At 41.0% G+C, this 27825-nt stretch overlaps 2 protein-coding genes across 6 annotated transcripts; one reads left to right on the top strand and one right to left on the bottom strand.

Annotated features, from left to right (window-relative positions):
* Positions 1–53: 53 nt before the first annotated feature.
* Positions 54–19646, bottom strand: MMUT (methylmalonyl-CoA mutase). Of its 3 annotated transcripts, none has more exons than XM_051614608.1 (13): positions 19617–19646; positions 17832–18238; positions 15117–15484; positions 14306–14463; positions 13553–13724; positions 11022–11270; positions 9677–9788; positions 8268–8383; positions 7674–7789; positions 4365–4496; positions 1377–1524; positions 1093–1260; positions 54–487 (listed from the first exon to the last, which is right to left on the bottom strand). In XM_051614608.1, exons 2-13 carry the CDS (start codon positions 18208–18210, stop codon positions 359–361), a joined length of 2247 nt encoding a protein of 748 aa, XP_051470568.1. In that variant the 5' UTR covers positions 18211–18238; positions 19617–19646; the 3' UTR covers positions 54–358. The 3 variants fall into 3 exon arrangements, with proteins under 3 accessions (XP_051470568.1, XP_051470567.1, XP_051470566.1); XM_051614607.1 differs by lacking the exon at positions 19617–19646 and adding an exon at positions 19468–19548; XM_051614606.1 differs by lacking the exon at positions 19617–19646 and adding an exon at positions 18560–19018.
* CENPQ (centromere protein Q) lies at positions 19621–27018 on the top strand. 3 transcript variants are annotated; one of them, XM_051614617.1, is made up of 9 exons: positions 19621–19857; positions 21728–21883; positions 22354–22411; positions 23119–23233; positions 23489–23557; positions 25066–25195; positions 25458–25577; positions 25855–25932; positions 26363–27018. In XM_051614617.1, exons 2-9 carry the CDS (start codon positions 21731–21733, stop codon positions 26489–26491), a joined length of 852 nt encoding a protein of 283 aa, XP_051470577.1. In that variant the 5' UTR covers positions 19621–19857; positions 21728–21730; the 3' UTR covers positions 26492–27018. The 3 variants fall into 3 exon arrangements, with proteins under 3 accessions (XP_051470577.1, XP_051470576.1, XP_051470578.1); XM_051614616.1 differs by lacking the exon at positions 19621–19857 and adding an exon at positions 20105–20203; XM_051614618.1 differs by lacking the exon at positions 19621–19857 and adding an exon at positions 20257–20473.
* The last annotated feature ends 807 nt before the right edge of the window (positions 27019–27825 follow it).

Below are 27825 nucleotides of genomic sequence, written 5' to 3'. Positions count from 1 at the left end.
GCCTGCAATGCCTGCCAAAAAACTCAAAAGAAGTGATCTGCATGCAAGAGAGATTGACCAACGAGCTGGAACAGATGTTTTATTTATCAGTATATTGGAAAAAAAGCAAACCAAACCCACCTACTGAATTCCCTTTGTTCCTTGAAGTCATAGTCCTAGAGGTAACATTTTCTTGTGGGTATGTATATAAATAATCTTCAACTAGAACATGCAGAGAATTTAAAACTTTCTTAGAAAGCACAAAACACCAGGAGACATCGCAGTGGAACCAAAGGTACGTGGCTGGCCCTCCCTTGCTGATGATTACATTCCATAAGTGATCAATATAAGGCTGGTTGTGTTGTGGGACATTTTGACATTACATGGATTGCTGCCTCTTCTCCAGGCACTTCTCAATATCATCCAACACTTGGACAGCTGCTTTTGGAATGCGAGTCCCTGGACCAAAGACATGGGTAACACCAGCTTCATACAGGAAGTCGTAGTCCTGGTCAGAAAGCACATGAAGGTCTGTAGTTAGCAGAGGAACAGAAAATTGACCTCTACAATTGGTGTGCTCTGTTCTGCATGCTGGCCCTGAGAAAGCACACACAGCAAGTCCCAGAGAGAGGCACCACAGCATCAGAGGAAATGACCAAAAACCCCAGTGGTTAGAAGGAAAAAACATAAGTATTAAAAAAAAAACAACCCAACTATTCACAGGAAAGGTTTTCTTTGTTTAGTATCAGCCTAATATCAGATTCTTGTTAGATACTCAAAAGTCAACTGGATGTGACCCTGAATAACCTAATGTAAATTTGATCTAACTTCAAATCTTAACCATTCTACGATTTTCACAACACAACTTAATGTTCCGTTCAAGAAATACTTTAAGTTAAACCAGGACATGGCGTGCAAAAAAACAGATCAATGAGACCTGACAACACCTTGTGAGCATCCTGCAGTTCTGTGCTGACCCTGGTGATTGAACATGGTAGCCTTCAGCACTGTAAATCACCTATGACATTAACAGAATGCAGGAAATAGCTAAAACCAGCATAGACAGAAACAAAGCAGCCTCACAGTCTTGATGGAAATGATGTTGACCCATACCTGAGGTGGGATGACACCTCCACACATGACAAGAATGTCTGGCCGGCCAAGGCTGTTGAGTTCTTTGATGAGTTCAGGCACAAGAGTTTTATGACCTGCTGCCAGTGTGCTCACACCAACACAGTGCACATCTGCATCAACCGCCTGCTGGGCCACTTCTCGGGGTGTCTGTGGAGGGAGAAAACATGAGAAGTCATAGTTAGCCTCAGCCTGGTTGCTGAACATGGATTAGAAGGAAAATTCCTGCATTTGAAATGCACTGGACACTGCTCCATCAGTCATACCTGGAATAGGGGACCGATGTCCACGTCAAAGCCAATGTCTGCAAATCCTGTAGCAATAACTTTAGCTCCTCTGTCATGGCCATCTTGACCCATCTTTGCAACAAGTATACGAGGTCTGCGCCCCTCACGGTCCATGAATTTGTTAACTCTGTTTGAAAACACAAATTGTATCATTGTAAGTCACTAAGATTTATTAGAAGCATTTCCACAAACAAGAAAGCACTGGCTGCGATTGCAGTATCACTTCTGTACATTAAAATAAAAAGATCTTCTGAGACATGGTTTGTCTATGTAGTCAGCATATGTTAATAGTTATGCTATGATAACTGATTTCTTGTAGCCTCTGGAACAAGCCTCAATAATGAAAAGTTCTTTTTTAAAGAAAACCACTCTGCTACTTTTCTGCTTTCTAACAGACAAAATAATGTATTCTCTGAGGGCTTAATGAGCTAACCAAACCACCATTTTTACATTTTAAGAATAACAATGAGCAATTATTTCAAAAGTACCTGCATGGCACATGGGCTATAGATGTCCTAGACATCATGCTGGCTGTCATCATTCAACTGGGCACAAGTCTGTGCAGAAAATGGTTACTGTACCCCTGATTCCATGCACTCCTAGTATCTCTCTTTTTCTGGTTAGTGGCAGGCAGTTCAGATTTCTGTTGTTGTAAAGTGACAGTCTAAGCACAGCGTCAGAGATTTAATCTTTCATCTTACTTCTTATTACCCAGGTACCACCAGTATCTGTCCTTGAATGGGACACCAAGATTACTCCTTCTCAGGAATATTACTAAATGTGGGGGTTTTTTTAACATTGTGCTGTTCTGAGTATTCTGTTAATTATGGAGTTGTATGGATTTGGTGTGCCTTGAAACCATATGCTGACCTGGCTGGGATGATCACTGTATGAAATCCAGTGACATAGTTGGGGAGAACGATGACTGTAGATAAAGCATTTACCAGCACAGGTCTGAATAGGAGATGATACCAAGTCAGGAACAGGCACCATGTAAGGGGGAATAAAAAAGAACATGGACAGCTTAAAAAGGAATTATGTCAAGAGAGTCTGAAGAAGCAGGCTGGCAAAGCTTCTGCTTGAGGATCTGTAACTGTTGGGCCTGCTTTCTCTATTTCTAAGGACTGTTGAGAATATCAATGAAGTAGGTATCTGAATCCATTTGTGTAATCATAGATTCATAGCATGGTTTGTGTTGGAAAGGACCTCAAAGATCTAGTTCCAAATCCCTCTGGTGAACACCTTCCACTAGACCAGGTTGCTCCATGACCTATCCCACCTGGCCTTGAACACTAGCAGGAACAGGGCAGCCACAACTTCTCTGGGCAACTTGGGCTAGTGTCTCACCACCCTCACAGTGAAGAATTTCTTCCTAATGTCTAGTTTAAATCTACCCTCTTCCAGTTTGAAACCGTTAACCCTCATCCTATCACAGTATTATCCTTGTCCCTCTCTGGCTTTTTTGTAGGCCCCCTTCAGGTACTGGAAGGCTGCTGTAAGGTCTCCCTGGAGCTCTCTTCTCCAGGCTGAACAACCCCAACTCTCTCAGCCGGTCTTCATAGGAAAGGTGCTCCAGCCCTCTGATCATCTTTGTGGTTTTCTTCTGGACTTGCTCCAACAGCTCCATGTCCTTCTTTTGTTGAGGGCTCCAGAACTGGACACAGTGCTCCAGGTGGGATCTCACAAGAGTGGAGCAGAGAGGGAGAATCCCCTCCCTTGACCTGCTGGTCATGTTTCTGTTGATGCAGCTCAGGACATGGTTGGCCCTGCAGGCTGCAAGCACACATTGCCAGTATGTCTTGAAATAATTTTCTCTGTATTGTTTTCTCTTTCTATATTGTTGTTTTCTTACTTTCCCACCCACAGGCTCTCTCCCAACAAGACCAGCCCTAGGTGCTCCAAACTTACCAGGCTAGAGATCACCTGAGTCATTGCAACCTGGGGCTTGGGTTAAGTGTGGGGCAAGGGTGAAATCAGACTTTTGAAAGCTTGTGCAAAGGTGACACATAGTAAATTCAGTTTCATTACTATGTTTACTAACAGGTACATATGACCTTAGACATAAAGGCAGGTGTGTAAAAAAGGGAGCTACATCTTGATTCTCAAGAAACCAGTTCCTTTTTGTGTACATGCATAATTCTAAATACTTACATTTAAAATAAATGTTTAAAATAAAAAATAATAGGGACATCCCCCAGCACAACTACTTTGAAGTCAGGCTAAACACCCCCACTGGAATCCATCAAGTAATTCCCTTTTAAGAGATCCTGTAACTCTTTAATGCCCCAACACAGCAGGGACTTCTGAGCACCGATTCATATGACATCACCACCCACTACAGCAATGCAGCCTCTTTACCCAAGAGACCAGCAGCAAAAGCAGAAACTGACAAAAGGCAAAACCAGGCAGCTCTCTTCACACATACTACCATCTTCTGATGTTTTTTCCCTTGTGATATGAGTAAGTAACACCCATAGACTGGAAGTTTTATGTGGATATCCAGACAGATTTTAGGCTTACAATTTTAGCAATAGTAAGAGTGAAGTTGCAGGGACAACTTATGGGCAGATGGAAACCAGGTTTTGTAATTATTAATTGCTGGAAATATTTTAGAGATTACTATTACATAGTCTTCAAAGCAAGTAATCAAATCTGTGTTTCTCAGTTTATAAATCTACAGCTGCCTAACCCATTTGAGCAAATCCTCAAATGATAACATCACCTCAGTGGATTTTGTTTGCAAGCAAATACAAGTTCAATTAAGTTTTGACTCTTCTCTTATTGCACTTATTGCTCCTCATTCTACTTACTTGCCTACACACATGAGCATGACTGTGTAGGTCACTGTTTTGTTCCAGGGATGCCATTCAGGTTTGGGAAATGCTTTTTTAGGGCACAGCAAGTAGCACATACATTTAATGGATTAAATGTAAGAATGTGTTCAGCTTCCTGGGAAGCTATTCTCACCTGTTGATGGCATGAAGAATTTCATCACTCTCTCCAAACTCCTGGCGATAAGCTCCGCTCACCATTCGGTCACTGGCTTTGTGCTCCCCAAACACCTTCTTCATGGCATCAGTTATTTCTCCAACAGTGCACCTAAGATACAGAAACAAAGTATTGATGCTATCCCCAGGCTTGTATGAAAACAGAACACAGAAACCACTGGCAGTGGCCCAGCTATTTGCCTTGCTGCAGGACAAATTCGTTCACATTAATTTCCTCTTTGTTGCTACAACTCTCGCAATCTGACTCACCCCATGGTCATCCACTAATAGAACATGGAAGAGTATTTTGAAGAAAATATTGCTTTGCTAATGTGAGAAGTGATTTTACAAGTGACAAGGCAATGTCACTTGGGGGCCAAGCACGGCAAAACACTTCAGAAAATTAAATCAAATTTTCTCAAATGGGCATTTTTTTGGAGCCCAGACTGCAAGATCTTGCACTTGGACTCATACTAAAACTAAAAATATAAATCAAGAGAAAAAAAGGAAGAACACCCAGGAAAGACTGAAGCCTAACTTTTTCAGTGAAACTTATTTACTTTACCCATGATGTTTATATTTTAGCATTTATTCTTCTTCTACTCTATTCCTGACAGAGCTCCTCTATCCACTGAGATGCAGAAGAACCTGGGAAATCCATTTACATGCAAGTTACAAATTTGTTTGCTACTGGAGACACTGTGCATATTCCAAATGATACACGTTTTACTGCTGTAGCGCAAGTGCTAGAAGCAAAACTAGGCTGTGCTGTCTTCTTGTACAAACATCAGAAAGAACAGCCTCTGTCCCACAGCATTTAAAAATCTCATGCTTAATGGATTACACTTTGCTGTGTAAAATCTATAATGCAGACTGTACCAAAAACTAACGCAGTGCTTTGATTGCAGTTGAGCCTGCAACCAAATACTTGATGAAAGGAACTTACTTAGAAGAGAAAAACAACTAATCTGTGGAACAAGCAGTTCAACTGGTAGCTCTGTCACAGCAAGCTTCTTACTTCTGGTATGAAATGAACTGGAATTCAGTACTGTGTAATGATTTTGAAGGCATGCAACTGTGCTCTTGAAATCTTTCACCAAAATTATTTTGATGAAAATATTATAGTTTATACTTGAATAGGAAAAGACCAGAGAATTTATGTATACTAAGAAATGAATACAACTTTCTGCAAACTTTATCATAGGAAAGAATACTACTTTTGTAAAACACTTTAAAAGTGTGCTTCCAAATACAAAGACCAAACCCCATCCATTCAGCTACATTTGAAATGAAATTCAGATTTTCTCCTGTCATATTGCATTTAACTATAAGCAACTCGGAGGCAAAATTAGGTTAAGAATCCTCTAAAGGTTTTATATAAAATGTTCAAAGGATGTTTTGATGAGACGCAACTTCTTGTCCTCATTCTTTTAGAAGGACATGGCCAAATAAATTGCACTGTTTCCTTCTGCTGTTTGCAGTTTCAGTAGCTATTATCTGATTCCCACCTTCTGCAATCTGCCACATGTCCAATGTAACAGAAGATGGATTTTGCTGTGTTAACTGAATCCTTCAGTACATTTCAGAGAGATATTTTACTTACCGTGATCCACCAGGTTAGTCTGATAATTTATTTGAATTTATGTATTAGTAATGCTTTAGGTTGCATCAGCTAAAACAACAAACTATCCATGATTGCATCAGAAACCACTGACATCACTATGTAATACTTTTTAATTTTTACAGCACCTGTAAGATCTCAGAAAGCTTAGCAAGCACTGTCTGAGTTACAATAATTCTCAGACGTTACTCACTATATAATAATTATTTTTGGTTTTCAGGACATCTAAACAATCTGATTAATAATACTGTCCTCTGATATCACTAAAAAAAAAATATTGAAAAGTAAACTGTCTAAGTGCTAGATTAAGTGACTTCCCCAAGGTTAAAAAGCAAGTTTGCAGCAGACCTAAAAATAGTACCTATAAATACTGACTCCCTCTCATCAGTGCTAGACATGACAGGTTGCAGCCTGATACAGACACATCCTATATACAAACACTGACAACTTACTCCTGTGTAAACATGGGCAGTTTGGTGAAAGATTACACTGGCACAACACGTGTCTTTTCTTCTGGAGAAAACAGCAAGCTTAGATAAATCTTGCTCCTTCTCTTTAGCAGAAGCAACACCTGACTATAGCTTTAGTATTAAAGTGCAGCACATGTAGTACAGGTTATAAGAGTGTGAAGGAAAGTTTCATGGAACAAAGTGAAAAGACTGGTTTGGACTATCAGTTTTAATAAAGTATAATCTGGTGTCAGGGATGAAGTTTTTTTGTGTACTGCACAAAAATGAAAAACAATTCTTTCTTTTCATCACCAAGATGAAAAACTAGCAGTAAACTGGCCAATTTTGGTACAGAAGATATGGATTCTGGGTAAATCCAGAACCTTTACAGTTCAAAGACAGGTGCAGACATGCTGCAGGCAGAATTGTGACAAGCTTTCTATGGGAGAAAAAGCATTCAAAATATGGCTCTTAAGTGTTCAAGGAAAGGGAATGAAGGAATTTGAGACATCGCAATAAAAACAGGACAGTGCCCCAGTAAAGAATGAATTTGTTTTGCTCATTTCTGAAGCATTTAGTTAAGGAACAGGCAGACAGGATCTGTTCTAGAGACTAGCACTTACTTTGAAGCAGGAATGAAAACAGTCTTAAAAGTACCGTAAGTGAAAAGAGTAAATGTTCCACTGGACCCTAGAGGATGCCTCACTGCCTTACTCAAAAGCTTCTTTTACATGTTTGTCTGACTAAGCAAACTTACTCCTCTTTCAATCAAAAAATCTTTTCACACCAGCCTGCAGTGCAAGGAAGGATGAAGCAACAGACTGCAATAAGGTTGTGAATATCCATTTTCTCACCTCAGACACTTCTTAAGCTCCCTGACCTATGAAACAACAGGGTGACAGAGAAACTCAGTTATGTCCTGAAACTGCTAAGAGTCTGAGTTGTAAACAACACGATGTGTACAAACATAATTTCATATGAGATTCTTTGTACCCATATTGTTATTTGTGAGAAATTAAAGCATAGCATTAAGAGACTGTAAAATATAACAAGTCTATCTTACAATGTCAAACTCCAGCCAACTTCCACATCTGAAGAAAAACCCAAAACATCTCAAAGACACCAACCTCACTGATACCATAACCACGAACAGCTAAAAGGGGAAAATGAACAACCAGTTGTTAAACAGCAGTTGGATGTTCACCCCCATCCCCAATACCTTGCACGTGCTGCTTCCACTGCAAGAGCGAGCAAGTTGCCTTCCCCAGTAGCTGCACACTGTGTTAGAGCAGAGAGACACTGCTGGGCTGCTGCCTGATCTCTACTAGCCTTCACCTGAAGTGAGGGACAGAAATATTTAGTTAAAACAAACTACAAACTGAACTGGGAAGTTGTCTGTGCAAGACTTTCAAATATTAATTCTGGAGGCATTGAACTGACAATTGTCAATATATGCTGTGTATTTCAACACAATTAGAAGTAAAAAGGTGTCCATATCCATAAAATAACTCTAAAACAATATCATCTACATTTTTACTAATTTTGAAAGGCTACACATATATTTACGAGACTATTTAAAATACAATGATTAAGATCAAATGAACGTAACAAAAACATTTTTGTTTGGATTCTAATACTTTCCTTCTTGGGATTTTCCATCAGCCTCCACCGAAGTGGAACAGAAATCTAGCTTCTCTTCTAAAGACTAGAGCAGATACTTGGAAATCTGAGGGTCAAGTTTCTGGCAAGCCACCTTTATTCACGTTCTATCTGCAATTACAAGATCTTTCATTCTTAAGAAGGAAGTTCCCACCTTATTAATCTTCTCGATCTGCTTGTTACGGACTGAAGTGTTATCAATAGCCAGAACTTCGACTGTCTCCTCTTTCTCTAGCTGATGCTTGTTTACTCCAACAATTACTTCTGACCCTATTGCCAGAAAACAAACAGAAACTCAGAATACACTGCAAACTACTGTGAAAAGACACAATAGTAACAGGACAATAAAATTTTGAGCATTATAATGCAGTGCTTTACTTTATAACTGTATATACTTCAAATGCTTAAAATTTGCTCTTACAGGAAGGACTTAAGTCTGTATTTTCCATATTTTAGGATTAGAGATCACTAGATGTATGACCATTCAACTCAGTGAATACTGGGTTAGAAAAAAGTTTAAATAAAACAATATTTATCTTACAGAGTGATTTAGTAATGTGTCACTAATATACATTAGCTATTTTTCTCTTTTTTAAGTTTACATAACTGAATCTTACAGAATTAAGCATGCACTGCTTTGCATTTACTTTTCTGATTTACCACATAAGTAAGAAAGTGAAGTTCCTACCTAAAACTACTCCATATTAATAAACATCAATTTATCATCTTGGAAAACTGTTTTTAAACTTTCAGCAAGTATGGACTTAACCATTTTTATTGCAATGCCAGATAACATTCCTACACTCTCCAAAGCAACATGAAGTAATTTACCTTGGAAGAGAAAACTCAGTACTTGTTTTGATTATTCTTTGTTGGTCTTAATTATTAGACCTGCTTCAAAATTATCCTCCAAACAAAATAGTTCATATAAATTCTTTCATATTCACATTATCCCTAGTTTCTGTTATTGGACTGCTGATGGAATGCAGGCTACAAAAATAAAGCTATAAGCACACATGTATATACATATACACAGGTATATACATTTCCACCTATACTTACTATATGTGTATATATGCATACACATTTCTACATACATATCACAAAGAACGGGTTGCGTCTAAGCTGAGGGCGTTTTTTGGTCTTCAGGAAGAATGTGCAGTTTTCAGGCAAAACCAGAAATTTGGCCAGATACAGTCAGTATCGCCATCTGCTGGTGGTCACGCTTTTAAATTCAGGATTCACAGATCTAAGATACTAACAGAAATTAAGCGATTCACTGTTGAAGGCCAAAACACTCCTTGAAAATACTCTTTCCAGTGCTTTGCCTAATCTAGTCTTGAATATATCAAGCAAGACTGTTTTCATACTGGTACTGTATTCCATACATACTATCACTTTCCAGAAACTTTCACTGCCGTAACACTAAAATATTACCATTTTATCACTCACAATTTGCTACTCTGAAACTAAGAAGAAAAAAAACAAACAATGAAAATGTGTGCAAAAAAACTTTGGAAGAAGATTGGCAGTGTTCCTCTCTTTCATCTCCCTGCTCCCTACCAGAATCAATCCTGGCTTGTCTTCGGGCTGCACACTCTTCAATGCGAAGTTTGGGAATTCCCTCAGCAACAGCTTTGGCCATTCCACCCATTTCTTCAATCTCCTCAACAAGCTGAGAAATGAAAAGGATTTAGAAAATAAATATTAGCAAGGTTCACAAAATGAGCTTTGCACTTGTACTGCCATCCACATTTTTACAATCTGGTGTACTAAAAGTGTGTTTACTATCTCTGTGTCTCTGACTACAGGTTGTGGTATATGAATTCAATACCAGTGTATGGCATATTTTCAACCAGTAACACCTATGGATGAGAAGGCTTAAAATATGAGACCTTGACTCTGCACTGCCTTCTGCCTGTCAATCAGCCCTTATGGCTACATGTATGCAAACACAAATACATTGAAAAAAGCGAGGGTCAGCTCTCTAATCCTTAGGGCAAGTGGCCTGGCATGGTTCAGCTCCCACACAGCAGAAGCCCATTCAACTCCAAACCAGGGTGACTGTATTCAAACTGCCTACTGAAAATGTCCATCAGACCATGCCTGGCACTGTCTAAAGGAGTCCCAGTTGACAATTATGTAAAAAACACGTCAGATGCTGTTGTGTCAGTACAGCCACAGGCTAGGGCTTGAGCCCATGCTAGCTTATTCATTTGGGCCTTTGCATAAGAGCAGTAATTTGCTCAAAAGGAGAATCAGTGGGTTTAGCTGTAGGCTAGACATGCAGGCATGTATCTTTATGCTTGATTGCCACCAGTCAGACTACTACTGCACAGTACTTTTCACATGCAAGTAATGGCTGGCAGCTAAAAACGTAATGTAAAAAAATATTTGGATCCAACAGAAGAATTTCCTCTAAATTCTGCATAAAAGTTGAGCATAGCCAGACAACTGCCTGCCTACATGCCTGGCTATAAAACTTTGCTTTCAGTAACCCCTAATTTTAAAGTCTCAAGCAGATCACCATAGGCATGAGTAGGTATGTCACTAAGTAGGTCGGTTTGACTCTTTCTTCTTTTGAACTGTATTTTTTTCCTTACACATAAAACAGAAATCCCAGTGGGAGTCTTCAGTGTGCAAGAGACTTTAGAGGGCTTGATTATTTTTTCCACCCTGGGATATTCCCTTTTGAGCATAGTCTGCTAGAAGCCAGAAGTCTCTCTTTCTTGAAATACACACTGTATTTTTGTAAAGTTCATTTACAAAGAAATCACTGAAGTGTTAAGTGTAAAATACTTCCCTCTTTTGGAGGTACCCACTTATCAAATAGTCCCTTAAAAAGCATGTGTCAGAACTCCTATACCTGAAATGCTGTCACGAAACATAAAAGGTTCTGCAAACTGACCTTTAAAGCAGCTTCATAGACATCGTTGGTGAGGCACTCCATGAGGTAAGATCCCCCCCAGGGGTCAGCCACTTTAGGAATACCTGACTCCTCTTGAATGATGATCTGTGTGTTCCGAGCAATGCGAGCACTCTTCACTGTAGGCAAACCCAAGGCTTCATCAAATGAATTTGTATGCAGAGACTGTGTGCCTCCAAACACTGCAGCCATGGCTTCGATTGTAGTACGGATAACGTTGTTGAAGGGATCCTGGAAGGAAAAGGAGAGCTCTGAAGCTCAAAGGTTCTGTTGTGAGGCTGAGGTTAATCACACTTATACTACTGCAATGAAATGAATGCAAGATTCCCCAATGAAACATTGTAATCATAACAGAAGCTGAAAAAGGAGACAGTTAATAATAAACATCCCATCAAGCTTATAGTTTAGCAATATCTCAGAGAAAGAAATTAATCCATAAAGAAAGTCAAAACTATCAGTGTTATGAGTAAACTGGTCACGATAATAAAGCAAAGCCTGACGTATATTTAGTGGTGTTTCAAAGAACTTAATAAATCCAAGTTGGAAAGGATGGAACAGGTAGTCCCAATGTCCTCCATCCTGAATTCCAGAATTCTCAGAGCAGTGAGTAGCACATCTGTAAGGCATCTGTTACTAGTCAAGATCTGTTTTGGAAATAAATGTGCTTAATATTTTCATTAATGACAGCATTACATAAAAGTAGGAATTACAGCTCCAATTTGCTGGTGCTATAAAATTGAAAGGTAACTATGGGAAAACTGGGATATTAACCAAAACAAACAGAGAATATGGGGTATGAGGTATAGAAATAGAGTGGGTATTACAGAAAACAAACTCAGCATTTAGGTCAAAAAGTTTATCGGCTCTTTTCAGACATCTAGACTGTTGAACTGTATATTATGTGCCTTTACAGTCAAAGAGGAGCTATCATGATCTCCTGGGGGTGACTTATGTTCTGAGATGGAGAGAAGAATCACACGCTGCAGCTGCCTGCCTAATGTGATTCTTGTGGGAATTTAACAGTAGCTTAGACTGCATACCTAATTATTGACATGCTCAGTGAGGATGAAATGTATCAAAAATAATTACGAGCTATCAATGTAACAGGACCTTGAAGAAGGCAAAATTAATAAAATGAAATCTGCAAATCATGTTATTTTCCGTAAAGAAATTGAATCAATTTGTAAAATCAAATTGATTGAATTAATATCAGTATTTTACAAGGGCACAGTAATTCCACCTACACTGGAGTCTATTTCTGGTTCAAGTATTCCATTGAAAGAATTACAGTAAAATGTGATTTGGATAAGCAAGAAAGTAAAATCTAATTTATGAGTGGATACTACCTAAAGGCAGGGTAAAGGAAAATTCATGTGCTCTCTGAAACTTAAGGAGTAAACACTGGACAATGAGGAGCTATATTAAGATAAACAATGTTTAGACAGGAAAAGATTGGTATAATCCTGCTGGAATCAATTTATGCTGGACACTGGAAGATGGCTGAACATAATTTTGGTAATATTAATATTTCTGCACTCATACAATACTTCCAACTGGGTAACTTGCAAAGGCTACTGTTCAAAAAATTCCACTGGATTAGTTTTACTGCATTCCTGTAATGAAAGTGAACATTACATTTGCTTTAAAAAAGAAGAATAAAACCAAGGCACAGAAACCAAGTTGCAACCACAACCTAAAAATAACTCATATTGCATGACTTGGAATCAGAGCTGGAATCCAGCTATGACCTCACGTGGGAAACTATATGCAGTCTGATGATTTATTTTCTTGTTGTGATGTAACTCAACATGAAGAGTAGCTGATGCACTCAGTTTCAAAAGAGCAGATAAGCTGCAGCCGTTACTTCACTCTTCAGCAGTGAGAGTCAGGGGCACAACTGATTTCCTCAGCTCCTCAAATGAATCCTCAAAGCCAGTGACTCTGAGGAAAAGATGCTTCTACTTCCTCATTCAGTTGCATTTTTAAATGACAACTTAGAGGACAAATGCAAGAGAGCTTCATCCTCTGAGTTTTGAATTAATATAAGCACTTCTCAGCAATTCTCTCTCTACTCAGCAGGTTTGGATCCTACTCTCAATTCAGTATGCACTAGATGGTGAGCACACATACTTAAGACAATGATTCCAGAATGAAAACAAAACCAGACAATGAAAAGTTAGGCACAGAGACTCTGCCTATCACCACAGTGGAATCCTTTTGTGAATACAGTCTCAAGTTTTTAGTTTCTGCCCTTTTTCCTGAGTGCTACATGGCAGTCCAGAATACTGAGATAGTTCATAAAGCAGCGTTTTGGGAAGCAATGCTGTTGGCATTCAACAAAGCCTTTTGTGTTACATAAGTAAAGGATGTACCCAAAGCTAGTGTGTGCATGTGTCAGACTAAGACAAGCTGTCTCCTTCAGAAAGCTGCATCTTTATGAGCAAAACAAGCAGCCCTGTCTAAGAGAAAGAACATACTTAAATTAGGAAGTTAATGTGAGTCCAATTTCTAACCTGTTCAGTGAGGGACCAGCCTGAAGTCTGACAATGAGCTCTCAGCAGAAGAGATTTTGGATCCTTGGGCTTAAACATTTTCTCTATCAAGTGAGCCCACAACCGCCGCCCAGCTCTCAGCTTAGCTATTTCCATATAGAAGTTCATGCCAATTCCCCAGAAGAAGGAGAGCCTTTAATAAAAGCACATGAACAGGATAAAACATTTAAACATTCTAATAACTCTGTTTTGGTAAAAAAGTCCTACAGCAAGGCCTCTTCTTAAATTACTTTTACAGATATTTCCTTTTTATTTTGAGGAAATTTGCAACTGTAAATTGAATTATCCAAATCTCCCCTTGTTAAGCATTTTCCCCAAATATTTCAAAATAATACTAATGAAAAAAATTCAGTAACAGTACAGCATAAAAGAACTGCAAGAGCTCTTGCTGCATTCTGGAGTCCTAAAGCTACAACTGTATTCGATATAACAGCTTAAAGATCCTCTTTCTGACCCAGAGACAAATTGTCACAACAGATCTTGACAATGCTTGGGCTTGTGCATGAGCTTTATTCAGTTTATTACTGCAGATGTAGTCTAAGTGTCTGTTGCATCAGATATATTTTCCTACTGCTGAAACTGTGTAACTAAATCATGTCTGCAATGTGGGCATTGCCAATATTGCTCGTATGTATAAAAAATACTAAACTTGATATTAAACTCCAGAGGTTTTACCAAAAGTGAGTTTTATACTTGCATGTTTCTTCAGCTCACCTGGGTGCAAATTCATCAATGGTAAGGCCAGCCTGAAGTCCAGTTCTGCAGTACTCCAGGCCATCTGCTATGGTATAAGCTAATTCCAGAATGGTGTCAGCTCCTGCCTCTTGCATGTGGTACCCACTGATCGAAATGGAATTAAATTTTGGCATATACTGCAAAAATAAAAGACAATAGGGTACGAGAGCAAAAGAGGGGATCAGACAGTTGTTCTATCAACATTCACAAATAATCCATTCTTTGTAAGACTGCAAATACAACCTGTCTCTATTAAGTGGTGTTTGCAGATGTTCACTTCACATGCTTTTGCCTCTCTGCACTATTTGTTGAGCTTAACCTGTGATCCACCATGGTAAGTATCTTCCTCAATTACAGACTGTGTGCCACCTCTCCAACAAAAAACACAACTAAGAAAACAACTGGTAATACAGAACTTCAGTCATCAGTTGAGGACTTCATTCCTTTCACTACCTCCTTCTCATGATACATTTTGCAGAAGTTCTTAAAGATTGCTTACCTCTTCACTCCTGCTAATACTTCTTAACTAGGGGGCTTCTTACTTTCTGTGCAAAGAATAGCCTGTGTGTTCCTTGTCTCCAGGTTTCATGCCGTAACTTCAGGCTTAGGCTCATTTTAATCTGACTTTGATTTGGACTGACTGAAAAATCTTCACATTTATGCTGTAAATGATTTGGGATCTTAACTTCTCCTCATGGCCCTTTCCTCAAACACATCATTCTTCACTATGACAGATCTTCCCATCTTCTGCTTTGTTCTCCAAAGTGCCTCATAAATAGTTAATTAATACCTTTGAGGTGTACTGGAAGATGTCAGCAATAATCCGCATGGATGGTTCTGGGGGGAAAATGTACGTATTTCGGACCATGAACTCCTTCAAGATGTCATTTTGGATCGTCCCTGTCAGCTTGGCCTGAGGCACTCCCTGTTCTTCTCCAGTGACAATGAACGTTGCCAACACAGGAATCACTGCTCCGTTCATTGTCATAGAAACTGACATTTTCTCTAAAGGAATTCCATCAAAAAGGATTTTGGTGTCTTCCACTGTATCAATGGCAACTCCAGCCATTCCAACATCTCCTCGAACTCGTGGATTGTCTGAATCATAACCACGGTGGGTGGCTAAATCAAAAGCAACAGATAATCCCTGCTGGCCAGCTAAATGAGTAAGAAGGGAAACAAACAAACAAACCACAAGAAAAAAATGAGAAAGAGAGAGAATCAGAAGCACTGAAGAGAGTTAGTCACATTAGAACTGGATTTAAATGTATTAGCTCCATCTCACATGATCCAGTCTTGAACAACAAACCAATTTGTGATGTTAAACACTGTTCCATCCTCAAACTTATTCAAGGCCTTCTAGTCTTAAATATTGTATGAAAAAGCCCTTCTAGCTCAGCCACATAATCAGCTTACTACTGAATAACAATTTAGCCACAAGTTATAAACGCGCACTGACAGGGCTTATACACAGAAACTCTGCTTATCTTAGCTGGAAAAAAAGTGTGATTAACTACATCACATTACCTTCTCTTTATCACAAATTAAACACATGCACACAGATTGTTACCCTGGCTCTAGTGACATATGTTATTTATTCATAAAGGAAAGTGGTGCATTACTAAATTTACAGGAGGAGAATTATTCCTATAAAGCAGTGAAGGGGAGAGTCAGTGTTCTTGGCAGACCTATTGTTCCAACCTGAAAGCAGTTCACAGAATCGCAAACTATTAGGCGTTGGAAGGGACCTCTAAAGATCACTGAGTCCAGCCCCCCCTGCCAGAGCAGGACCAAAAATACTAGGGCAGATCACTCAGAAAGGCATCCAGACAGGTCTTGAAAGTCTCCAGAGAACGAGACTCCACAACCTCTCAGGGAAGCCTGTTTCAGTGCTCTGCAACCCTCACAGTAAAGAAGTGCTTCCTCATATTGAGGTGGAACTTCCTGTGCTCGAGTTTGAGTCCATTGCCCCTCGTCCTATCACAGGCTCAAGTGAAAAGAGGTTGTCCCTGCCTTCTTGATGCCCAGTCCCCATGTATTTATAGACATTAATTACATACCCCCTCAGTCTTCTCCTTTCTAGACCAAATCTCTTCTACCCCCAGGCATTCAGCCTCTGACCAGAACTGCTGTTCCTGAAATAATTTCATCTACTGCATCTGCAATCTGCTTCTCAGCATCACCAGAGTGCTATTTAGATATCAGCTGTCATCTCTGATCTAAAAAGCTATGTGTTAGCTCTGAAGCACAATGGCAAAATGTAAATTTCTACCTAGTTTCAAGTAACAGAAATTCCAGCAATTATGAGAACTGAATAATTTATTCTCTAATTATATAGAGATTTTAAATTAATTATTTAAAATGCTTTATAAATACATGGGACAGATTCAGAATCTACACTAAATAATTCATTACTGATACAACCACTAACACAAAAAGATAAAATTACAGTATCACAATGTCAAAACTCAAATAAAGATGAAAAATTCCTGGCAGCAAACATTCTTGAATTACTGAGCTGTGCTACCAGCTAACCCAAGTGTTAGCACTTCTGCTTCAGCAGCAATGCTCAGGAGAAAGACAGAGAATATTCAGAACAATCTTTCTATTGACATGTTTGTTTGTGAACCTCTAATACTTAATTTACTAAGTTTTATAAATGGAAAGAATCAAGAACACTTGCAAAGATACTGCAGCAGCTTATATTGCTTCATCTTAGCTAAAAATGATACCACAAGAGATAAAAAACCCAAACAACTCCTCCCCCCTGCCCTAAACAGTTATGTTCTGACTATGTGGCACAGTAAAGTGGAAAAGTGTCACAGATGTATTACTCAAAAAGCAACTTTCAGTGGTCTGTTGTTTTGACTTAAAACAATTGCAAAGATGTATGGCTGGTGTAAAACTAATGCTTCAGCCTATCAAGAACAACTGCTTAGTAGTGGATTTACAATGCCTAACTTAACAGCATTTATTCTGATGATGCTCTGGCTATCAGCTAAACAAATTGCTGTAAATCACAAAACTCCATAGAAATATTGGGAAAATTGCTCTCAGATAAGGAAAATACCAATACTTTTAGGAACCTGGCTTTACTAATACACCATGAATGATACCATTCATATGTATGTATAACTTCATGCAGAATTTATAATGTGAGATGGAAACCCAAATTGTCTGGATGCCAGAACACCAGAAGTTTAGCTAAGTGACAAAGTTTAACTATTTTTTTCCCCCCACTACAATCTTCTTTCATGGTCACAAAATGAGTGAAAAGTGCTCCATGATCTCTGCTGGTTGGACCCTGGGATGCAGCCAAATTATGTCCAAGTTTGCAGGCAGAGTAACTAAAAATAGCATTTAACACTACAGCACCACTGGGAAGATCCTATCAGAAACCACAACTCACAAGGTGGAATAATCACATTTGCCATGTAACTAGCCCCATGAATGTTCCCCATTGTTTTGCAATGCAATGTTTTTTTCCCCCAATCAGCTGTCTAACCTTTAATGTTGTCCTTGTAGAACTTATTGCTCTCCTCTACTGTACTGAAGCCAGCATATTGGCGGATGGTCCACGGCCTGTACGTGTACATGGTTGGGTAGGGGCCTCGAGTGAAAGGTTTCACGCCTGGCAACTCCTCAGGGAGGTCTTCCGTGTCCCTTTTGGAGTATAAGGGCTTGATGTCAATCCCCTCTGGGGTGTGCCAAATTAATTCCTTTGGATTCTTGCCTTTCAGCTGCTTTTCAGCAAGGGCAGCCCACTCGGGGTGCAGCGGCTGCCGGTGCAGCAAACGCCAGGCGGGCCGGCAGGCTGGCGGTTGTGCCAGGCAGGAGCAGCGGCAGGGCCGCAGGCGCAGGAGAGCATCCTTGGCTCTCAGCATGTCTGTCCCTGGGGAGTTATGGTGCAAGCTGAAGGAAACAAAAGCACATGTTTTGCATCATCGTATGAATCCAACACGGGAGAAGTGAGCACGGAGAGGTCAAGCAGTTTTGCTAAAACCAAAACAATTTCGCAAGAAAAAACTAAGCGCGTAAAGCAGAGTTTGAGAAAAATCTTGCATTTTCCTCTAGCTAAGGAAGACATTCCTACAACTCATCTACACCCACACATGAAATGTGCAACTTATTTCAATCCTTAAGCAGCACCATCATTAATCAGCCACTGAAAAGTCAGTGTTAGCCATGAAGGCAGCATGCCTAGCTGCCTTCTCACCTTCCCATCTCTCTCACCTATGGCTTTCTTAATGTCAGAGAAGGACCCTCAGCATCAAAGAGGCACTCTGAAGGAAGTGGACTGTCAGAAAATTGCTGCCAGATCATACACTTTGGAAAAGGTGGCTTGGGCTGGATGAAAATCAGAGATATGCTAACAAAGAAAGGACAAAGAAAACGTGGTATGCAAGAACATGGGGATAACAAAATGGCAGAGCTCATCCCACTGTGCATGAGACTGATGTGAGGGACAGGCACAGTAACTCCTGAAAGCTGTAAGCTCCTCTGCTCCTGCTGTCCATGCCCTATGGCTGCACTTCCTTCCCAAGCCAAGCCATTTTTAGCTTGGCTGTAAGAGCCAGTCTCTCTGCCTCAGCTCCCTCACAACTCCCTGGAAATTGCCTTCCTTTATGAGGAAGTCTGCATAAAACTGGAGAGCATCTCTGTCATTATTACAGTGCTGCAGCAACATACTCCACAAACGTGGTTTAATAATATACATGCTATATGTGGTATACATATACCCTGATGAGCACAAAGGAGCATCAGAGGAGCACTGTTTCCTGCAGAGACGTGATCCTGCAGCCAAGAATGGAATCAGGGAATTGTTCTAGCTGGAAAAAACCCTGAAGATCATTGAGTCCTATGATTAATCTACCGAGTCCAGTGCTAAACCATGTACCTAAGCACAACTCTATGTGTTTTAAATACCCCCAGGGATGGTGACTCAACCACCTCCCTGCGCAGCAGTGTTTAATAACCCTTAATAAACCTTATTAGAATAAATAAATTTACTCTAACATCCAAAGGCAAACTCTGCCTCCGCCGCTTCACGGGTCCCAAGGCGATGCCCCCGTTCCCGCACCGCAAAGGAACCACCAAGCTGCCCTGTCACCCCCCTCCACACCTCCTCCAGCACCCCTCACCCCACAGCACCCACGCCCGGAGGGGGACAGAGACCAGCAAGCACCGTTCCCCGGCCCGGCCCGGCAGCCCCACACCGCCCTGACAGGCCCAGCACCCCCCCACCGCCACCCCCCGCCCCCGCCACACCCCCTCGGCGGCCAAGAGCGACCGGAGGGGCGGAAGGGGGTCTGCCTGGCGGGTCGCAGCCCTGCCCGCCCGGGGGATGGGAGCGCTGGGCGGGCTGCGGGCTCAGCAGCACCGACCCCGGCCCCCCGCGCCCCCCGCTACCTGCCCCTCCGGCGGCTCCCGCGCGCCGCGCATGCGCAAGAGGCCGCTCCGCGCAGCTCCCGCCCGGCTGCGCGGGCACGGCGGTTCAGGAACGGCCGGAGCGTCCGGGAGGTGCCGGGACGGTGAGCGAGTCCCGGGGCGGGATGAGCGGGCGGCTGACGGGAGGGTGTTGTGGAGGGTCTCGCGGTGGTACCGGCAGCAATTTTTGGGAGCAGGGGTTTGGCGGGGGTGGGGGAGAGGGGGGTATCAGGGAGTAGGCGGGGAAGACTACGACTCCCAGCATGCTTTTCGGCGGGTGGGTTAGTAGCCGGAGGGAGGCGGGCAGCTGGGCATGCCGGGAGGTGTAGGCCGCGCCCGGTGCCCTGGGGCGCGCTGCGGCTGCTGTCAGCGCCACATCAGGAGTTCCTAGAGGGAAGGGAGAGAGAGAGGCCTAGTTACCTGGTGGCAGAGAATCTTCGAATGGCTTGGGTAGAAAGGGACCTTAAGAGATCATCTAGTTCCGACCCGCTTTCAGTGGGCAGGGACACCTCTGGAGCGCCCGGATTTCCCCAGTCCCCATCCAGCCTGGCCTTCCAGGGAGAGGGGCCGCATTTCCAGGGAGGGGCAGCAGTGCCAGTTTCCGCTGTCACCTGGCGAGCCCTGACGGGGCCTTTGTGTGAGGGAAGAAGCGGCCTGAGAGGGTGAAAGGAAAACGGCGTGTCTGGGTCACTGCGCTTGTAAAGGGAAGGCTAGTGGGGTGTAAGGATGAGTCTCTTCGGTGTGGCTTTTTTTCCCCTCCTCTGTCGTAAGAAAAGACACTGCAGGTTTAAACTGCTGCAAGAAACATTATGGTTAGGTACTAGAGTAAAAAGTTCTGGTGATAGGATGACTGGATTGAACTGCATTAGAAAAACAAGTAATTTTTGTTGCTGGAGGCCTTTAAGAACAAATGGGACTGTTCTCAGACAGTGCAGCTATCACTGCATTGCTATTGCTGTTCACTGGCTTACACTTGTCTTAAAGGCAAACAGGGCTGGAGAGTTGGGCGGGGAGAAACTTGATGAAATTCAAGAAGGGCAAGTGTAGAGTCTTGCATCTGGGGAGGAACAACCCCATGTACCAGTACAGGTTGGGGGCTGATCTGCTTGAGAGCAGTGTAGGAGAAAGGGACCTGGGGGTGCTGGTGGACAGGAGGATGACCATGAGCCAGCAATGTGCTCTTGTGGCTAAGAAGGACAATGGCATCCTGGGGTGTGTTAGAAAGGGTGTGGTTAGTAGGTCAAGGGAGGTTCTCCTCCCCCTCTATTCTGCCTTGGTGTGGCCACATCTGGAATATTGTGTCCAGTTCTGGGCCCCTCAGTTCAAGGACAGGGAACTGCTTGAAGGAGTCCAAGGCAGAGCCACATACGTGATGAAAGGAGTGGAACATCTCCCTTATCAGGAAAGGCAGAGGGAGATGGGTCTCTTTAGCTTGGAGGAGACTGAGGGGCGACCTCACCAGTGTTTACAAATATGTTAAGTGTGAGTGTCAGGAGGATGGAGCCAGGCTTTGTTCAGTGATGTCCAGTGATAGGACAAGGGGCAATGGATGTAAACTGGAGCATAGGAGGTTCCATGTGAATATCAGGAAGAACTTCTTTACTGTGAGAGTGACAGAGCACTGGAACAGGCTACCCAGAGAGGTTGTGGAGTCTCCTTTGCTGGAGACATTCAAAACCCACCTGGACACGTTTCTGTGTGATGTGCTCTGGGTGATCCTGCTCTGGCAGGGGGGTTGGACTGGATGGTCTTTCGAGGTCCCTTCCAACCCCTAGGATTCTGTGATTCTGAGGATAAATAAATTTTTTTTGGATAAATATGCAAAGCTCTGGATTAGCAAATATGCAAACATTTGGGCTCATTTAGCACAGGGTATTTCTGTTGTTTTGCTCGCTAGTGTGTGGTTTGTGCTGTACGGATTATAATTGGATTTGGATTTTGTTTTTATTTTCTCCTGTTCTGTTTGGTTTATAGATAATGAAACGCCACCATGTACCTTCCAGTAAAGTGGGGGAGACCACTGGTGGGGGACCAGCAAAAAAGTCATTTAAATCACAAAACCAGCCAGGGACTTCCAGCAAAAAAAAAAGTACAGATAAAGAAGGAAGAAAACAAGGTCAAAAAACAAAGGTAATAATTATTTTAGATCGAACAAATTAGAAAAGTAACCAAAGGAGGGAAAAAAAAAAGAGACATTTTTGCCTATTTTTTTCTGGAATATATAGAGAATATTTCATTAACTAAGCATAGTCCTCCGGAGAAAATGTCCAGTGTGAACAGCTCTTTTGAGACCTCTTATGGATGGCATGATCTCATGTTTGGCTATCCAGCCACATCATCTTGTGCATTTCTTATTTCATGACCTCATTGATGGAATGGGAGGAACCAAGAAGAGTGAATTGCTTTCCTTAACCTGCTTGAGATGAATTACTGTTTCACAGTCCAAAAGGCTTTTTTTCATGGTCAGCATCAATAGACCTCCATCAAGCGCTGAAGTGCTTTCACAGCCTTTTTGTAGTGGGCTGCTAGTAGCAGATAAATGGCTGCACAGCAGAGAATGTTTCAAAGTTACCACATTTACTGGAATTTTTTCTTTTCAGCAAGTCAATCGGACAGTCAAAAGGAAGGCTAAGGAACATGGAGACAATTCCCCTGCAGGTAGGATGATACTATTTCCTTGTGTTTGTCTCGTGAAAATTCAGTGTTTTGAAAAAAGACTGAAAGTAAAAGTAGTAAGTGTTATGTTGAATTCATAGATGTCTGAGATGTCACTGAAATAAGCTTCAAAGTTTTCTTTCTGAACAGTAACTGTGAGTATTTGTAGTGCAGTTTTAGCCAGTGTGCATTCCTATTATAGACGCTGTATATGAGTATGTTAATTATATATTTTTGTTTGCAAGTAGTATTCTTCTCTTGTAAAATTCCACCAGAAGCACCCAGAGAACTTTGATTTTTCTCTTCAGAAGTCATTGCCTTCTCTGTTGATCCTCTGTCTTAAATTATATTGAACATGCACATGAGATGAAGCCCGTGCTGCATTGTGTTTCACACCTGTGTATGTTCCCACTCTTTTTTATTTCTTTGTGGGTTTTCTCACTTGTTTTGCCAATGATTTTGTGAAAGCATCTGTTTAGAATGAAACTGCTGTAATATAAACTGCTTTTTTATTTTTTGCTTTTTCAACAGCTCGTGACTTGCAAATAATAAGTACCCCCTAATGTGGATAGATTTACCTGGTAGTTTTCTGACATGGAAAAATCTTAATTGTTATGTCTTTGACTATGATGTGACTGAACTGAATCACAAAGCTGTTTATCCAGGCTTGGTAAATAATATATTTTTCTTTTTTTCCTTTGTGTTAACAGAAGAAAAAGGTTATTCAAAAAAGGTGAGGCTAACCAGTGCTAAAATAGGATCCTGGCAGATTCTCTCAGAGAGCAGCAGGCAGTTTCTGGAAACCATAATGGATTCAGTAATACTGTAAGTGCTGAATAGCCTGATGATTCTTCTCTGTTCCCACAAGGAATAATGTAAAAATCATAACATTGCTTGGACTTGAAAAGTTTTGGAGCTCTTTTGGGCATTGTGACTGGCTTTGGATATTTTGACTGGTATAACATTTTCTATCTGAAGTTGGAAATTTTCAGTTAGAGCAGTTCTGATTGTGTTGACTTAACATGTTCTCTGTGCTTGCAGGCTTTGTGATGAAAATTTTGCCTTTTATTTTCTTTTTAGATCTGTTCTGTGCCAACAAAGTGAAAGAAAACATGATGTTCAGAAGCACCTCAATTTACTGAAAGAAAGGTAAGGAATTGTAATTTTGAAAAAGAAAATAAAAGAGATAGGGAAAGAAGTCATCTAGTTTACCCAGTTGTTTTATACCATGCTTATAGAATTGCTTCTGGGAGCAGTCACCTTTAGGAAATCTTGAAAGGGAAATTGTTGCAAAATCGAGGGAAATCACTTGATGTGCCATCAAGTTAAGTGGAGAAGCAAGAGTTGTTGAAAAACCCACTTTAACTACTTCTATATGTGTAATAGAACCTAGGAGGTATTTTTAAGGGCTCCTTGAATCAGCTTTGTACTCTTTATTCAGGGTTTAAATTTGTGGAGGGCTATTTATTTTGTTATTTTATGGTAGTGGCAGGAGCAGTTATAGTTAATTCGTTACTTCAAAGAAAGCTTGAAATTCTGTCTCATGACATAACTTGTAGCCTTTTTGTGTCATAGTGGGAGTAACTATATATGTTTAAGTGCCTGAGAATTTTTGTGTGTGTGTTGATATACCAGGCTCTTATCAATATAAAGCCTCAGCCTATATATTTGCTTTCTTTGTTCTTTCAGTACCTCAGGATTCAAACATGAAGAGCTAGATTTTCATAAATGCTTTGGGTTTGTTTTTTTTTAAATGTTTAATTTGTGACCATTTGGCCTGATTTCCGAGTTGCCAAATTCCTGCAGTCTCATCTGATGTGCATGGAAATTATGGCAGCTTGATATATCTAACAGATAGAATTGAAGTTTTCCTCAGAATCAGAAGGACCTTTGAGAGCAAGCTAAAACTCTTCCTCTGGCATAAAACGATGTATCCTATTTCACAAAAGCACTCATAGATTTAAATAAATTGATTTTGTGTGGAAACAGTTAAAAATGTTGCTTTTAGAATTTAGTTTTACTTTGAAAAGCAGGAAGCAGAAGAAGGAAAAAATTAGTTAATGACAAATTATAGTCAGAGAGTGTGCAGGCCAGTGGGATAGAAACCATGCAACGTCAGTGTAAGAGCAAATGTTAGCGTGGGGGGTTTTCCTAGTCCAAGGAAGGAACCAGAAAATCTATACTACATGATTTTTGGAAAACCATTTAAGACAGCTTTTCAGCTGTCAGGTGGAGGTTGGGCTCCTCTCCCAGGCAACCAGTGAAAGGATGAGAGGGCCTGGCCTGAGGCTGCACCAAGAGTGGTTTAGGTTGGATATCAGGAAGTGCTTCCGTATGGAAAAGGTGATCAGATATTCAAATGGACTGTCCAGGGAAGTGGTCGAGTCACCGTCCCTGGAGGTGTTTAAGCAAAGGCTGGATGTGGCACTTAGTGCCATGGTCTAGCTGATGTGGTCATAAATTGAACCTGATGATATCAGAGGTTTTTTCCAGCCTCAGTAATTCTGTGATTCTTCCCCTCTGGATCCTTTTACTTCACTGGCAGCAACTGGGCTAAATTAAGTTCAGTTTTTCCCCAGAGAAATTAAGAGTCAAGTTTTAATTTTGTTGTGCAAAGTAGTCCAAACAAGGCATGCTTTCCTTTTTCTTTAATACAGGGTGCTGAAAGTTTTCAAGACATTAAAAGTGCCTCCAGGGAAGCTGAGCAACCTGAAGAATGTCTCAGGCCTTCAAATGGCAGAGAAACAAATGCTTGAGACAAATGAAGAGTCTTTGGTACAACTGCAGGTAGGAAAGGCAAGGAAGGGAAGAAAAAGCCCATCTGCAGCTACTCTGTTTTATAACTCTTTAGTATCCAGACTACTGGCTATGCCTGTGCTGTTGTGGAGGAGTTGACCACTGTTCATCATTGTCACCCACCTCCACTACAAAGGAGCACATCTTTTTGGATCGGTGACTCAGCTGATGCTGGTTGTCACCATCCTGTATGCAAGACTCCCTATCTCTAAAGGAAATTTTGTTGTGTTGTTCTGTGTCTGTTTTGTCTTAGGATGAAATAAAGGACACTGAGCAATCAGCAGAACGCACTGAAGAAACTGTACAGCAGCTGCAGCACAAAATCCAGGTGCTCAAGAAGGAGTTAGAGGAAAATGAAAAAGAGGCCAGGAAGGTATTTCCAATAGATGTTGGTGGATTTCTCTAAGGAGAAGGTTTTTCCAGAGCTAACCTGTACAAGGTGTTTCTGCACAGAGTGTCATATGAGGAGGGCCTTGTCTCTCTTTGGGAATGTAACTTTTCCATCTTTCCAACTTCCGACAAGATTAAGAAGTTTAGTTTTCAGAAGTTGGATGGTGACTGCCAGTTTATTTTCCTACTAGTATGCCTGATGTTTTGGTTTGTTTTTTGGTTTTGTTTGTGGTGGGTTTTTTCTCTTTTCCTCCTTCTAGGTATTCCAGGAAAATGCCAGTGGAGCACTCTGCCTTCCAGAACTCCCCAAGAGAAGTTTACAGGCACCCACTTTCCAGGTGAGCATGGAATATATTTTCAGACACACCTTGGCTATGAGAAAAAAGGCAACAGAATGTGCTTTCGTCACTTCACCTCTGCCAGAGAAAAAAATTCTGAAATACCTGAAAACTTTATCTTTTTAATTTGTTTTCATTGAGAACTAAATGCTTAGATTTTAAAAACTGGACAAAACCCTAGAAAACTTTCCATTTAAATGATCATGTGTCTTTTCCTAGGAACCTTATGGTCTTAGGGAACCTGGAGTATTTTCTTTAATACATCTCTAACTGATGGAAGGAAGACTGTGTCTCATTCTGTGTCTTTGAATCCTTTTTGGATTAGCTGTATTTAGGTACAGCTAGGCTGCAGGAAGGTGAAATTTCTGTTGGACTCAATGAAAGCTGTTTGGTTGGCGTTTTTTTGTTGACTGTGTCATTCCTTCTTTAGGAAGAAATTTTGAAGATAAAAAATCAGAAAGGCCTTTTAAAGGATATGGAAACTATCCAGCAGTCAGCTCACTTGAAGAACATGTTAAGCCTCATTGAAAAGACCTATGAGAAGGTGGACCTCCTTTGAGAAACCAAATATACAAGAATTTCCTTGGAAGGAGATAACCTGTGCCAGCATTCTGTGCTAGTGTAGAGCAGCAGGATGCTGATCATGGAACCAGTGTTTCCTTCCTAATGGCTTTACTGTTGTGATTGCTGAATTTCTGTTAAAACATTTTCTATGAATATTGGTATATACATCTGTAGATACATTCTGGGACTCTGGGATTTTAATTATCAATCAAGGTTAGCACAACTGTAAAAGCCAGGTTATCCATGATATAAAATAGAACGAGGGCTCTACTTGTGTTTTAGTCAGTATTTGTCAGCTTTCCATGCTATAGCCTGTTTATTTTTACAAATGGACATGTTCTTTGTATTTTCTGTCTATTTCTTCTGGTACTGACAACAAGGGTGTCCTTAGTCCTGTAGAAAATTGGCTCTGTTGCTGTGAAGGTTTAATGCAGACAGCCTATGCCCAGAAGGAGTTTTATACAAAGCAAGAAGTGCATTCTATACAGATTCAAGTGAAAAAATAAATTGATTAATACCCAAGAGACTGTTTCCTCTTCCAAGGTTTGCCTGTCCTCTAAGCTACTGGCTTCAGTTATGTCAACACTGTCACTCAGATCTGCTTTGATTCATACAATGTGGGCTAGAAGCAGAGCAGTGGCATATTGCTGGCCAAACAGCTGCAAGGGAGCCTCTGAACAGCAGCTGTCAAACTGCTAAAAATTCAAGTAATACAAGCTGTGGCTCCATGTAGTTTCAAAGCTTCATATAGTTCCAACCTGACTGGCTTGCTGGTTTTCTTCCTTGCATCCTTTAGCGTCACTAACAACACGATCTCATGAGTCAACTAACAACCTCCCAGGTGAGTTGAGAAAAGTACTTCACGTGCATAGACTTTTGGAAGGTACAGACCTGGATGTCTGGGGGTCTGGGGGGTGGTGATGCTCAATGTATTCGTGGGCTAATTCCAGGTTGACTTGGTTTGCAGCATATACCTGACTGGATGATATAAATGGAAGTTACCTCCTATTGCTAAATCTGTGCCTGGAGCATAGGAGGAAGCACTCGTCCTTTATGGGCAAAAAAGGATTTTGAATCATTACCAGGTCCTGGACTGAAATGCTAAAATATTCTGAAAGGAGGACAAAAAAGTGGATAGAAACATTTAATGTCATTAACATGCAAATAGTCCATTAGTATTTTAGCTTTCTGAGTTTCATACTGCATTAAATATAAGAATATCACTTTTATGTGCACTGGTATTTGCAAAACAGTAGGTGTATCTGAGTCACTCATATGGGGCTTGCAGATTTTGTTTCAGAAAACCAAGATGTGATTCTACTTCATCAA

The sequence above is a fragment of the Apus apus genome, chromosome 3 (assembly GCF_020740795.1).
Source record: "Apus apus isolate bApuApu2 chromosome 3, bApuApu2.pri.cur, whole genome shotgun sequence".
Lineage (NCBI taxonomy): Eukaryota > Metazoa > Chordata > Aves > Apodiformes > Apodidae > Apus > Apus apus.
Note: the sequence above shows the minus strand (reverse complement) of the source record. Positions and strands in the feature narration are given on the sequence as shown.